The sequence below is a fragment of the Lynx rufus genome, unplaced genomic scaffold (genome assembly GCF_022079265.1).
Source record: "Lynx rufus isolate CCGP_SWC_20201006 ecotype Redwood Valley unplaced genomic scaffold, mLynRuf1.p SCAF_8, whole genome shotgun sequence".
NCBI classification, from domain to species: Eukaryota; Metazoa; Chordata; class Mammalia; order Carnivora; family Felidae; genus Lynx; species Lynx rufus.
The window spans coordinates 55,644,956-55,660,551 of record NW_025814896.1 but is presented as its reverse complement, the minus strand read 5'-3'; the positions used below and the strand labels follow the sequence as shown (position 1 = coordinate 55,660,551).

The 15,596-nt window shown below is 41.1% G+C and overlaps 1 protein-coding gene across 1 annotated transcript in view; it reads left to right on the top strand.

Annotated features, from left to right (window-relative positions):
- The first annotated feature begins 5,608 nt into the window (after positions 1-5,608).
- MRPS9 (mitochondrial ribosomal protein S9) overlaps positions 5,609-15,596 on the top strand; it is a 64,752-nt gene continuing 54,764 nt past the window's right edge. Inside the window, exon 1 of the mRNA XM_047068573.1 lies at positions 5,609-5,725. Coding sequence (XP_046924529.1) covers positions 5,609-5,725 — 117 coding nt within the window. The remainder of the gene's footprint in view (positions 5,726-15,596) is intronic.

Genomic DNA, 15,596 nt, shown 5'->3' with positions numbered 1-15,596 from the left:
TAAAATATATGCATCCTGGGAGAATAGATTCACTTGTAGGCTGAGACAGATTCAGTTTTTAAGCTGCTATAGAAGCTTCTTATATAGCAATTATGTACTAAAATTACCTCTCATAAATGTTTTTACACTTCAGTGAAATTTGCATTTCCTTACCCCACGTACACTGCTTATTTAGCTGGGCGTGGTCTAGGTCATTAAAACTTTTTAAGTTGTAGATCTAAACATCGCTGAAGTTGTGTGGGCACCTGCCTGAGGAGGGTAAATTAAAAATCTGGCCCCATTAAAAAGAATCCTGCAATGCCACTTTTGGGTATGCACCCAAAAGAATCAGAAGCAGGGATTCAAACAGATACTCGTGCCCTCACACTCATAGCACCATTATTCACAATAGCCAGAACGTGGAAGCAGCTCATGTGTCCCTTAATGAATGACGGACAAACAAAATGTGCTATATACATACAATGGAATATTATTTGTCCTTAAAATGGGATGAAACCCTGAAACATGGTACCGCATGGGTGACACGTGAAAACATAATGCTAAGTTAATGAAGCCAGGCCCAAAGGGACAAACATTGTGTGATTCGACTTACAAGAGGTACTTAAAATAGTCAAGTTCATAAAGACAGAAAATAGAATGGCATTACCAGGGGTCGGGAAGAGGGTGGCTGGGAGGTGTTTCATGGGGCTCGAGTTTCTGTGTGGGAAGATTGACAGTTTGGAGATGAATGGCAGTTGTGGTTGGACAACACTGTGAATATCCTTAATGCCACTGAATTGTATACTTTAAAATGGTAAATTTTAAGGTATGTATTTTTTAACCATGCACGCACACAAAAGACATGTAGGAATCTGTATGGTCAGTCCAGATGGTCAAGTTGAAGGAGTATTGACACAGATGAAAGGTAATGGAGTCTGACCTAAATAAGAATCATGAATTATTTGGACGGTTTTGTGCTGGGTCCCCCTCTCAGATGTAATAGGTCTGGACTGGTACCCAACAATCTGCATTTCTAACAAATTCCCTGGGGTATTTGTTTTCTAATGCTGCATAACAAATTATCCCAAATTTTAGTGGCTTACGAGAACATATTTTTTTTATCTCAAAATTTCTGTGGTCCAGGAGTCTAGTGGTTCTGGCTCAGGATCTGTCATGAGGTGACAGTCAGACTGTTGATGGAGGCTGAAATCATGTGAAGACTTGGCGGGCAGGACCCAGTTTCAGGATGATTCACTCCCTGTTAGCAAGAGGTGTAATTCCCTACTAGGTTGGTCTCTCCATATGTCTGTCTCACCACAGGGCATCTGAGTTTCCCAGAGTGGATGCTTCAAGAGAGTGAGAGCAAGCAGGAAGCCAGCTTTTGTGACTAGTATCCAAATTCTATTTTTTCAGAGATAGGTCATTAAATGCAGCTCATATTCAAAAGGAGGGGCTCGACCTTTCAAAAGGAGGAGTACTGAAAAACCAATTTTAAAAGCCAATACCCTGGGGGCGCCTGGGTGGCGCAGTCGGTTAAGTGTCCGACTTCAGCCAGGTCACGATCTCGCGGTCCGTGAGTTCGAGCCCCGCGTCGGGCTCTGGGCTGATGGCTCAGAGCCTGGAGCCTGTTTCCGATTCTGTGTCTCCCTCTCTTTCTGCCCCTCCCCCGTTCATGCTCTGTCTCTCTCTGTCCCAAAAATAAATAAACGTTGAAAAAAAAAATTTTTAAAAAGCCAATACCCTGGATGTATTCCTGGGGCTGCTATAAGAAAGTACTGTAAACTGGGTGACTTAAACACCAGAAATTTGTTGTCTCACAATTCTGGAGGCTGAGAGTCCAAGATCAAGATGTCAGTAGGGCTGGTTTCTTCTGAGGCTTACGGGGGAAATTTTGTTTCAGAGCTCTGTCCTTGCTTCTGGTAACCTCACGCTTTCCATGGCTTACAGATGACCATCTTCTCCCTGTGTCTTTACGTTGTTTTCCCTCTATACATGTCTATCTCTCAATCAAAATTTCCTTTTTTTACAAGTACTACTGTCATATTGGATGGAGACCCACTGTAATGACCTCTATATAACCCTACTTCCAAAAAAGTTCACGTTATGAAGTCCTGGGTGTTAGGACCTCAACATCTTTTGAATTGGATACAATTTAACACACAATACAATCAGGTAATACTGAGGGTCCTGCTCTGGGGACAATACTTTCGAGAATCACGGGTCTAATCCACTCCTTGGTTACTCCAATGAGAAATGTAGGTTTTTCGGATCTCTGTTATCTGTGGACCCATGAAACCTTTGTGTTTTTTATAGGTTCTAGGTTCTTCATATTGACTCACAAAGCTCTGAAGTTCCAGGAATCCTTTAAAGGTGTGTGTGTGTGTGTGTGTGTGTGTGTGTGAATTTTCTGGAAACCTCATCATTCATCATTTAAGCTATCTACACTGGGAAGGAGAATAGAGAGGGTAGGAGATGAAGAGGAGATAATGAAGGAGAAAGGAGTAAGGAAATGAGATATGAGAAATACAGGAAAAAGAAATATTGTACCAATTTAGACTCCTACCATAGCCTGCTACATCATCCAGTGTAAGGCAGGGTGGGAGGTGAGATAAAATCAACTCTTACTGTTATATGTATCTATATTTTTAGAAATTCAAGAAGAAAATGAACACCTGTGTATCTGCCAGTCATCTAAAGACAAAGAACAGTGGCAGGGGCACCGATGCCTCTGTGTGCACAGCTCACAGCACCCTCTCCCTCCTTCCTGGGTTATTTACTAGTCCCACGTTTGTGTTTATCTTTTCCTTGGTTTTCATTATGGTTTTACTACATACAGATAGACCCTTAAACAATATCTTGCCTAGTTTTACCTGTTTTTGAACTTTACATAAATGGAATCAGTCTAGGTGAGCATACATGACTTTCTATTTTTTTCCTCCACCTGGTGAAACCCATCCATATTGCGTGGCTGTGGTTCATTCACTGTCATTGATGTCCACCCATCTTCTGATCCATAGATAGGTTACTTTTGCTGTCACACACAAAAAAATGTTATGAACATTCTTATGTTAGTGTATCAATATGTGTGCACTCCTTGGTGAGTTAGACACAGAGACGATACCAGGGGGAGTTGCCTCACAAGGCCATCTTTATTTGCAGCAAATAAGGAGATCGGGGGAATAATTTCCAAAGCTGTGACTCCTGCAACAAGGGTAAGCAGGTTCTTTTTATTGGGGTTTGGATGAATCTTCAGAGGGGCAGGTCTCATCACTGAATGTAATGGGCAGGCATCAAGTTACACATCCCCACTCAGAAAACATGCCTATACATATATTACATGTCATCTAATGAGGCTTATGTCCCTCCCTGGGTGGGGATTTTAACATTATCATGAAGCTCAGGTAACTGTCAGTCACTTTATGATTCCTGATTCATCTCCCCAGGCATCTGTCCTGGGGGGGGGTCATATTCAAAGGTTTCTTGTCTTGTTCCAGCAATTTGTTAGTTGCTAAAAGATAAAATCTGTAGTTAGGCAGAAGCTTCTAGGAGTTTCCTGAGTGCAGGGGTCTCGCTGATGACACTTTTACATGTCTCTTGATACACTGTGTAAGAATTTCTGCAGGGTATATGCCTAGGAATGTAACTGATGGAGTGCAGGGTGCACTCCCCTTAGCATCACTGATTGGTTGGTAGATTTCAGGAGGGTTGTACTAGAACACTCCCACCAGGAGCACCTAACTTATTGCTAGCTCACAGCTCAGCAGCACTTATTATTAGTTCAATATTTTGACTTGCCTGATGTCTACCCTACAAGCTGACTTTAGAACCAAACCCTCACATTAGATGTGACACCACCATATTGGACTTTTTGGGGACTTTATGATCCTCATGCCTAGAATGCCTGATGCCTCTGACATAATAGGCGCTCAGTAAATGAGAGAAAAATCAAATGAATCTTATGCTTCAGCTGTTTGGTAAAACCACACTTTTTCTTTCATTTTAAGTGTTTATCAGCACATTCCTGATTCCAATCATTCTTTCTGACTCCAAACTATGTACCTAATGTCAACCGTTAGTGGTATATTTTTTCCAAACTCAAAGGTTATGCAGGAAATTTAAGGCAGCAGTCCAAGTGTTGCCCCTAGAGGTAGGAAATGTACTACATTCACCTTACTGTAATCTAGTCAAAGACTGTAACATGAATTTAGACCAAAAAAAAAAAAATAGAAGAGAAAACCTCCATAATTCCTAACCTTAATTACATAACCTACTTCGTTCTTATATGTTCCAACATGTCATTTTGTAAAAAAAAAAAAAAAATAGTAAAAATTCTGCATTCACATACTTATTTGATTGTTTTATACTTAATTAAATTTCCACAGTTAAAACCATTTTTTGTGACAATGTGTAGGAATTGCTATTTAAAGGCATCTATTTTAATGAGCTATAAAGTTTTGGTTCCCAAACGCTAGTTTGCGGACCTCTGCCAATTTCTGATGGAAGTTATTAGCCTAAAAGGTACTAACAGAAAAACAACAGAGTGAGCTTTTCAATACAATGAAATGCATTTCATTTAAAGGAACACCCCCCCATTTCCCCCCTGAGATTATGTCATTTCTACCTTTTTAATGACAAAATGTGTTTTAAGAAATTATGGTGTATTTATTTGTTTGACTACTCTGTCTGAACTCAGATTTTGTGTGTGTATGTTTGTGTTTTAATTTTACTAATCCTTGAAGTCTAAATGTTTGGAAGTCCTTTCAGAGTAGTTTAGTGCATTATTTAAAATGCATTTTGTAGGAAGCACCCTGGGAGTTACTCTCAAGAACACACAAGTCTCATAAAGCAAGGTATACTCATTTCTATTCCATGACTGTGGATTTAATTGATTGGTTGCAAGTAAGGCTTAGGACTAACACTATGGGGAGTGGTGTGCAAAGATGGGTAAGACTGTTTCATCCTTACCTGTTAATGGTTTAGTCTGCACGTTACAATTAGAAGTGTGTGCCCTGGAACGTAGAGTGGTTTGGCAGCTGCTCAGGAGGGTGGAGACCCTGGACCCTGAAAAACGTGGAAAGGTATACAGGAGAGGAAAACCCTACTAGTAAGATAGATAGGAGCCAAGGTCTGAAATCCATTCTTGTGTGAGCAAGGAGAGCAGGATCCGGGTTGGAGCGTGGTGAAGACAGACTGCAGAGGGAGATGCGGGCGGGTTGCGCAGGTTCTCCCGTTCCGGAAGAGCCTGCTAGAGGTGCAGCACTGGGCCAGGGAAGGAAGGGTGGGTTACAGAACCACATGGAAGTCGTACCCAGACTTAGACAACGACAGAATTCAACAGCTGCAGCAGGTGAAAGAGACCAAGAGGCCTCTTTCGGAAAGAGGCCAATACTCTTTCAGCTTGGGGCTACTAAGAACTAGGGGATACTACGAACTGGCTACTCCAGGGGGTGTAGCCGGACACGCCCCTCGGGGGGGTTCACACACCCAATCAGCGACGAGCCGCCCCGCCCCATGGGGCACGCCCCCTGCTCCTTCCCCACACCCTCGGGATCCCCCTTCTCCCACAGGCGCCTGCGCAGCCGTCAGGCCCCGCCCCTTCACCCTCCAGCCCTGGTCTCCAGCAGCCAAGATGGCGGCTCCCTGTGTGTTCTGGGGCGCAGCGGTTTCCTACCGGCTCTTTCTCGGAGGTAGGGTTAGCCTTGCCCTCAGACAGGGCGTCTGGAAAGCCGCGGCTGCTGAGCTGCAGGTAGGTACATGAGAGAAGTGGAGAAGTGGAAATACTGGTCCGTTGTAGCGCGAGGATGTGGAGCCGGCGCCGCTACCTTCCCCTGGCGTCTCGCGTGCCTGCCGACGGGGACCCTAGGGTCTTGGGTATTTAGTAGAGTTGTGCGGTTGAGAGAGGAATGGGTATTGGCTTGCAGCGGCCACTTGGGGTTGTGTCTGGTTTTCGCGGGGTGTGCAGTGAGGAAGTTACCTGCAGACGGAACTAGAGCGACCCCCTTTCTTGAGTTGGCTGCCAGGCAAAGGGGAGTCTGTGCCTAGGTGTGGAGTAGGGTCCGGTCCCTCCCGCCTTCCCCGCGGTCCAGTGGGAAGGAGGGCCGCGCCAGAGGCGGTGAATGAGAACTGGACTCCTGCAGTGAGTGGTCTGGAAGACTTCACAGTGGATAGGATTGGTAGCGACTTTAAAAGTGCCTTGCATCTGTGCAGTTTCTGTTTTCTTAATTTTCCCGACACCTTGTCTCTGGAGAGGTGGAGCCCAGAACTTGAACGTTTCCGCTCATCCTGGGGGCAGTGAAAAGCCAAGATTCTAGCTTCACAGCTGGTTGAGTGATGATGCCATTTACTGACATGGGATCCCAACAGGAGGGACAAGATTTGAGAGGGTAGAAAACGAGTTCAGTTTTGGATAGAATTGTATTTATTATACAATTATAATTGGGATGTCCGAGTGGAGATTTCCACTAGGCTCAAAGATTGGCAAGTTTGTAGGTCAAGAAGAGTACTGATTTACAATCCTCTGTTACCTTGTAGATGGTAATTGAGGCCTTAAGAGTGAATTCAAACACCTAGTAAAGGTGTACTGAATTGGAATGAGTAGAGGTACAGGGCCCCGAAGGACAACAGTCAAGGAAGAAGAGCCTCCCAGAGACTGAGAATGAGCTGCCAGAGAAGTAGGGGGAAAACCAGACAGTGTGGTGTCATGGAAAACAGGTGAATGTTTGAAGTAGGGAAAGTGATAAAGAAGTACCAAGTATTGTGAAGAAGTCAATTATTATGATATAGAAACTATTGAAAGGGGTGCCTGGGTGGCTCAGTTGGTTGAGCCTCGCACTTCAGCTCAAGTCATGATCTTCCAGTTCCTGAGTTCGAGCCCCACGTTGGGCTTGCTTCTGTCAGCGCAGAGCCTGCCTTGGATCCTCTGTCCTCCTCTCTCTGCCCCTGCCCTGCTTGAGCTCTCTCTCTCTCTCTCTCTCTCAAAAATAAACAAACGTGAAAAAAAAAATTTGAAAAAAAGAATAGTCTATTTTAACGTAAATCAACCAGTCCACCTATTCATTTGTCCATCATTTGTTTTTTAATACTTTCTCGGTGAAAAATATGTTGGAAGTTTTTATTTTTTTCCTGCATCTTATTTGAATATATTTTTCCTGTGTATGCATAGTCATATATAAAAGGGACTGTTGCATATATAATGTTTTTTTGCTGACACTTAATATGTGTCTGGGGGAGAATGCTAACTTTCTCTCCCTCAAACTCTGGAATATGCGTATCCTCCTGTGTCTTTCTCTATGTTCTTTTTATTGCGTGCAAACATCCATGCACGTGCATGCTTTCCAAAAAAAGTAGATTCCATTCTACATTTTGCTTCTCCAACTTACATATATAGTAGAAATTCCTTCAGGTCACCTGTTATGTATCTAACTGCTATATAATATTTTATTATGAATGTGTCAGAGTTAATATTTGATGGCCATTTATTTTGTTCCCATTTTCTTCCCACGAATAAAGAGTTCAGTAAACATCGTGGCATAATTCTTGGTACTGTTGCTTTTAATTGTGTAGTAGAGAGTTCCAGTTGTGAGATTCTTGTTACAAAGTATGTGTAATACATCTTAAATTTTAATAGGTATTTCCACATAGCTTTCCAGGAAGGCTGTAGCAATCCACGCTCTATCTTTCATGTATGAGAGTGCCCCCTTTTCTACTGGCATCAGGTATGTTTTCCATTAAGATGAGTGAAAAATTTAATTTTCGTCTCCCTGACCACTCTTCAAGGTTTTTTCCCCCCATATGGCAAATGTTTACTGAGCACTTTACTTGAGCCAGGCACTGTGAAGTAAACAAATCATTATCGAATAATTACCCAGACAGTGTTGACCCATAGCACTCTCCAGGGATGATCCTGAGACTGCCAAATCCCCAAATTCGTGAATAGTATCACAGCTCATGTTTTACCACGTGAAGTAGGACTCACACATAACTGAAAGACTTAACTGACCCCAGTCAGACCCTTACTGTTACCATATATATGGTTAAAGACATTTATGAAGCTTTTTTCTGGCACAGAACTTGTCTGTCTTAAATATTAATGTTTCTTCACTTCTGTCTCCAACATTAATAGTTGTATTTCTCTTAGGGGCCATGTTTCATAAAACAATAGAATAATAATAAATACATCTCGTACAGGGTATTTTTGCAGTTTTTTTATATCTAAAGGTGTGATGAGGTGGTGATATAAATAGCTATTACTGTGGGTCACAGTCAGAAAAGTTTGAGGAGCACTGATGCCACAAGGAAAAAGAAACAAGTTTTGTTAAACTAGGATTCCTGTGGGCTCAATTGGGACCCTCACTAGCAGACTTCCTCTTGCATACCACTCTTGTGGTATACGCATTTCATATTAATTTCTCTACAACTACAAATTTGGGGTGGAAGAAGGAGTCTTACGTGTGAATGGCAAAACTTCAGATTATGAACCCCCAAATATCAGGACTTACATACAGTGTACTGAGATTTGCAGAGGTAAGTACAGAAGAGCCCAGATGTGCAGTGCCTAATGCAAATGAGTTGTAACATGTAGAGTGGTGCGGTGGGCAATTTCTCAAAGGAGATGATAGAGTCTTCAGGAGCAGTGAGGAATTACATGATAAAAGAGAGGTATTCTGTTCTAGGAAGATGAAATAGGTTACAGAAGGGGCCAGATGTGTACAGAGTGTGTGGACTCTTGCCAACAACAAATAATTGGTTCTAGCAGTTACAATTGGTGTAGTTACAAGAATGGTGAGAGACGGGAAAGTTTGGCAGGGCCCAGGTTATGGTCGGTTTTGCTGTACTAAGGTACTTGAATTTTTCTTTTCTTTTTTTTTTTTTTTTTTTTTTTATCTTTCGCTAATGAGAGTAGCACCGGCTTTATTATAAGCAGGTGACAGTCATGGTGTCCTGCAAAGGTTACCCGTGAATTCTTAAACCCTCTGTCAGTATAAGACAAGAATACTGATTTAGTTTCCCGAAGTATTATTTGTGACTTTCATAATAAGTAAACCAGTAGGCCAATTTCTATTTTTTATTTTACTTATGATTTATTTTTGAGAGAGAGCAAGAGCAAGCACGAGCTGGCGAGGGGCAGAGGGAGAGAGCGAGCCCAAGCAGGCTCCGTGGCCGGCGCGGAGCCCCAGCGCAGGGCTCGATCTCGCTACTGTGAGATCACTATCTGAGCCAAAATCAAGAGTCGGATGCTTAACCGATTGAGCCACCCAGTTTCTATTTTGAAAGCTAGTATTGCCAAATGTCAAGGAGATGCCCTCTTTATTTTCTACTAAACGCTTAGTGCTTACACTTTCTGTTTTTATTGAGCCAATATACTTCCCTTGTGGGATTGGACTATCTGCCGAAGAATGACAGGCACAATCAGTGGCAGTTTGGGAGCTTGGCCCTTGTAGATTTTAGTTTTATTGGAAAAACGTTGTTGTCCTTGTCTTAAGTATCTGTTCTTATCCTGTATTTATCACAGCATCCAGTTGGTTTACGGTAGGGTCTTAATAAACTTTATTGATAAATTGCTTAAAAACTCTTCGACAAACAGATTTAAAAATCGACTTGCATTTGTATCAAATGCTGTATGCAGTTCTGTAAATTAGTTATGTTTTTCCCCAGGTAACTTTGAATTTTTTAAAAATCCCATTTTGTTAGCAATGGAGATAAAAACCCCTTGGTGGGATAAGTTGTTTCTTTTGAGATCTCACCCTGTCCTTTAAAGGATAGAGTTAGTGTGTTCCTCATTACTCCATTATGAAAAATACTGAGACATTAAAAGTAGCATTTTCCTCATGTAGTAGTTTCTTACTTAAAGAGAGGCTGATAATAGATGCTACCATCATTCCCACCTATTTTGTCCTTATAAAGCAAATAAGTAAGTTTCCTTGTACTGTGCTTCATTGTTGTAATTAGGATGATGAATCCATTATTTATTGCCGTGTAACAAGTTACCCCCAAACGTAGCAGCTTAAAACAACAGACATTTGTTACGTCGTCGTTTCTGGGGGTCAGGATTCCACACACAGCTTAACTGGGTTTTGTGCTCACAGTCTCCCAGAACGCAGCAGTCCAGGTGTTGGCTGTGGCTTTAGTCCTCTCCAGGCTGGAGGGTGGAAATCTGCCTTCCAGCTCACTCTTTGTAGGTGTTAGCAGGATTTATATCTTGGCAGGCTGTTGGGCCGGCTGTTGGTTGGAGGCCACCCTCAGTTCTTGCCACGTGGGCCTCTGTAGGGCAGCTCACCACATCTGGCTTCCATCAGTTGATCAACAGAGGGGGGAAAAGAGGGAAGACCATCTTTTTGTAACCTAATCTTAGAGGTGACGTTCTATTACTTTAGTAGTGTTCTAGCCGTCAGAAGCAAGTTACTCAAGCGCGCATTTGAGGGGATTGAACAGGATGAATATCAACCAGTAGACTCACTGGAAGCCATCTTGGAAGCTGCCTACAACTGTGAAAGACCCACATTTACTTCTTTTTTATTATCTCAATGTCTCGTGTGTTTAGGTCTTTCCCTCACAGTTGGTTTTTTTAGACCTCTTGAGAAAAATAGCATAACCTTTGTATTCCTACTCTGATGCTTCCTGCAATGCCCACAGACACCTCCTAGATGCTCATGGATCATTTCTTGAATTAAACGTGAGGAGCTCTAGGGGCACCTGGGTGGTTCAGTTGGTTAAGCATCTGACTTCAGCTCAGGTCATGATCTCATGGTTTGTGAGTTCGAGCCCAGCATGGGGCTCTGTGCTGACAGCTCGGAGCCTGGAGCCTGCTTCGGATTCTGTGTCTCCCTCGCTCTCTGCCCCTCCCCCCACTCATGTTCTGTCTCTCTCTCTCTCTCTCTCTCTCTCTCTCAAAAGTAAATAAACATTTTTTCAAAATTTAAACATGTGAGGAGTTCTTACATGTAGGGATATGTGCATGTGTACATGTGTGTATGCACATTTGTGTATGTGTGAACACCTGCCACATTCTTTTTTGCCAGATAGATAGTAGCTTAAATAAGAAAACTGCATTTTTACCTTGTTTCATGTTTGCTTTTCTCAGTATGGCAACGTTCTCATTTTAACACCACTCAATTCTGCTTGACGGTTATTTCTGTTAAAATTCAGTGTATAGCCTGGCCCATAGTAGTTCCTTAAATTTCTTCAATGAACGTGTAAAATAGTTTACTTTTTAGAATTTTACTATAAAAATTAAAGCACATTCAAGCATTTGCAAAAATAAAATACTGTAAGGAACCCATGTATATGTCAATCAGCTTCAACAATTATTAATGTTTTACCAATCCTATTTATCTTCCTGCCTTTTTTTTTCTGTAGGTTTTTGTGTAAATCTCAGGCTTTTTGTTATATTACTTATATATATACTTGATTTTTTTTTAACAGGTAGATTTTTTTTTTTTAAAGAGCGTAGCTTCCTTGGGGCACCTGGGTGGCTCAGTCGGTTAAGTGCCCGACTTTGATTCAGGTCATGATCTCGTGGTTCATGGGTTCGAGCCCTGCATCGGGCTCTGTGTTGACAGCTCAGAGCCTGGAGCCTGCTTTGGATTCTGTCTCCCTCTCTTTCTGCCCCTCCCCTGCTTGCGTTCTCTCTCTGTCTCTCTCAAAAATAAACATTAAAAAAGTTTCTTAAATAAATAAAAGAACATAGCTTCCATGCCACTACGCACATATCTAACAGAAAGAACAATAATTTTTTAATATCAGCTATTACCTATTCCGTGTTCAAATTTCCTTGGTTGTTCCAACAATAATCTTTTATAGTTGGTCTGTTTAAATCATGATTCCAACAAATTGCATATATTTTATTTGGTGAATATGTTAAGGCTCTAAATCTATAAGTTTGTGGAGTGAATATAAATGGTGAATTTTGCTCGAGTAGTGTAGGACATTTCCTTGTTTGTCTAACCTGGTGTCCATTTCCCCTTCATCAGGGCACTCCTATTTTCTCAAGAGTAATGAGTTCTTCCCCACTAGATACAGCCTGGAAGAACTATCATCTGGGGCATCTGACCCAAGGTAGCCCCATTAGATAGTCCCTCCCTTGAGATCTTGAGCAGAGAGAGAAGGACCGTTGGAATAGCATTTTATCTTAATGGCCAAGACTTCATTGAGTGTGCTGTGGATCATTGGAGTTCCTGCTTTTTAGCTGCCTGCTTCAACTATAGTCCTGCTAGTCTATAGCAGGACTATATTTTCTTTTGCTTGCATCCAGAGACCTCTACTTGATGAAAATAAAAACTCATTCAGAAAGGTTACTATCATTTCTCTCTTGGTGTCCTTATATTGTTTCTTTCTTTCCACCTTTTCTCTAATCTGACTTCAGTCTTTATCTTTTATTCCTTGAAGTATTTCTTTTTTTGCCTTTTCTGTTCAGATTAGCGGTGCATTCTTCTTTGTTCCATTTTTATCCAATTGAACGAAAAGGAAACTCCTCAATACTCTCGTAGTATCATTAGAGTAGTGTGTGGCACTGGCATTTGGCCAAATTTGGGACATCACTGCTCTGTCAGGATGTGTCTGCTTCTTTGGCAAACCTGCTTGATTGAAATTATAGCTGTCTGACCCACTGATTATCTTAAAAAAGAAACAAATCTGTCAACTTGTATCTATACCATTCCTAAAAACAGAGTGTGAGGAAAATTCTCTGCCACAGCTTTTCAGTCGGAAATAGAACCTATAGAATATTTGGTTGGGGATTTGTACTTACCAGTAGCAAAGCACATTCTCTCCAGGAATTCTGACTGCTCATAGGTAAAGATCTAGTCGATTCAGATTCAGCCTCATCTGATTTAGTGGATTGTACTAATGAATAATGGTCTCTTTTGAATGTAAATACTTTTGTGTGAGTCATTGCTAGAATAACTTAGAACATTTATAAATATATTCAGTACTCTGGTACTGATGCTGTAATGGCTTTGTAACTTTAATAAATAAGAATTTCCAGAATGTCATATTCTTAGGCAGTACACTTGTCTTTGAAAAGATCCTAAAGAGATTTTTATGAAAAATAACAAAGTAGGGACTTTTTTAAAAAGTTCTTTCTAAATCAACAACAATAAAATTTTTTTGACAGTCTTTTAAGACTCATGTTAAAACTAAGAAAGCTGCCAGCTGTCACAAACTCGAAGAATATAGACAGACACAAGATCAAGTGAAGATCAAGTGAAAAAATGAGTCTTCCAGCCAATAATCAACTCTTTTGCTTGAGGTGATACTAAAATGTTGTCAGAACAAAATAAGAAAAGGAACCGAATCGGAGAGAGAGATGAAGAAAACAAAGAATATTTACTCAGCAACATGGAAGAATTTTTTTGCTATAACTCCTTCACACTGTCAAGGACACTTTAAAAATGTTGGGTGAGGGAGAGCTGTATGAAACAGGGGATAAGACAAGAATATACAATTAAATAGTTAAGGAAAGATTTTTGAAGATAGATCAGTGATTTAAGAAGCTAAAAATTCAGAGTGGCTGCCCAGTTGACACTGTAACACACACACACACACACACACACACACACACACACACACGTCTCCAAGGAATAAAGGTTTAAAAATCATACAGAATGCGGAGCAAAAAGTAAGAAAGAAGTGAAGCTGATACGGTTGGAGGACGGAAAAACATAATTTTTATGGTCGAAAAAGAAAAGATAAATAGGTGAGAATTGAATGAGTGTTACTTTCTGAAGTTGATAGAAGAAATACATTTAAACATTTTATTCAGAGACATAGGTAATCACTACTGAAATAAAGGCAGGCTCTATAATATCCAAATTGCCATATCAAAAAACAGATATAAAAATCTACAGACCATCTAGTAAAAGAAAGAAAACAGGAATGAAAGCATAACAAACAATAAAGATAAAATCAGATGAAAAATGAGACAGAATATCTATGAAATCCATTTAAATGTATTAAAAACTCAGATTGGGTCAAAAAAAAAAACTAAAATTATTCAAAATTTAAATGAAAAGTACTGGCAGTGACATTCCTGGGAGATACAAATTGAACTTTGAAAAGGTTGCAATATTATGATCCAGTAGAATTAAATTAAAAATGTAAGTATTGCCTGGGAATGGAACACTTTATAATGCTGAAGGGTATAGTCTGCCCTAAGATGGAACTCTCCTGAGCTAAGTAGTGCATTGAATATTCCACTGAAACATACAAAGGAAATCTATAGGAAACAAAAAGGTAATTGACAAAGAAAATATTGTAGCTGTCGTATAGATGTAGATTCATAACTGTTTCTTTGGTAGTATTTTCCTGGCACACATCCAGTATAAAGGGGTACTTAAATTTCTTTTTCTAATTTTCTTCCTTTAATTGTCCTTCCTCCTTTATAACTGCTGTATTGTTGCTCTTTGAATGTGAGGTATTCAGTCCATCAAACCTGTCACTCCTTACTCTGCAGACCCATCTCGTGTCCCGTTTTATAAAAATAATGGCCGTAAGGCATAAGTAATCTTACCTTTCTGCCTGCCTTCTCTCACATACTGTGTTGTTTCTTTGCATAGTAGAATAGATGTTTCTTATTCTAACACTAATGCCTGCATTTCCCCTACATTGGTGGTGTCACATCATGTCCCATGCTGATTATTAACAGACGGCATCTCTAGCTCAGATCTTTCCTGTGCACACACCCACAGAGCCATCTGCCTCGCGGACACCTATCTCTCTGGAGATGCCCATCAAGCATCTCAAACCTGTCATGCCCCAAATTGAACTCATCACTTTCCTCCCTAATCTTACTCTTCCTGTAGAACTCATTACTTCAGTGAATGAGTCTCCTAGTGAATCCGGGAGACTTCCATTTCTCATACGGGCTGTGGTTGGTGATTGGTGGGAAGTGTAGTGGGTTCACCTGTATTACACATGGGTTGTTTTAGCTATGGACGGAAACATTTTGTCATATGACTTCCAAAACCCGCAGCATAATCATCCTTTTGGCAGTGGAATATTTGGGAGAATCTCCTCTCCTGAGTGACTGCGACCTTCTCCTCCAAATCCGTGCCTTTGCCATGATTCTTGGGATAGACAGGCATTTTCTCTTCACTTTGAATATAGGAAGCAACATCTTCCTTCCAGTGTTCAAAGAAGACATGGAATCAGAAAAAAACAAAAAACAAAAAAAACAGAAGCAAAACCCTGGAAAAAGTAAAAATAATAAGATGGTAAACTCCTGAGACAGGGATTTGGTCCTGGTGGCACTTGGCTGTGGGAGAGGTGGCACGGTGTACAAAGGGGCAGGCTAACCGTACTTCAGAAGTTTGGGTCATGGGGCGCCTGGGTGGCGCAGTCGGTTAAGCGTCCGACTTCAGCCAGGTCACGATCTCGCGGTCCGTGAGTTCGAGCCCCGCGTCAGGCTCTGGGCCGATGGCTTGGAGCCTGGAGCCTGTTTCCGATTCTGTGTCTCCCTCTCTCTCTGCCCCTCCCCCGTTCATGCTCTGTCTCTCTCTGTCCCAAAAATAAATAAACGTGGAAAAAAAAAATTAAAAAAAAAAAAAGAAGTTTGGGTCATGTTTTTATTTGTTGGTAGTGATACTTTCTTTATAAAGCATCTCAGGATTCCTGACTAATAA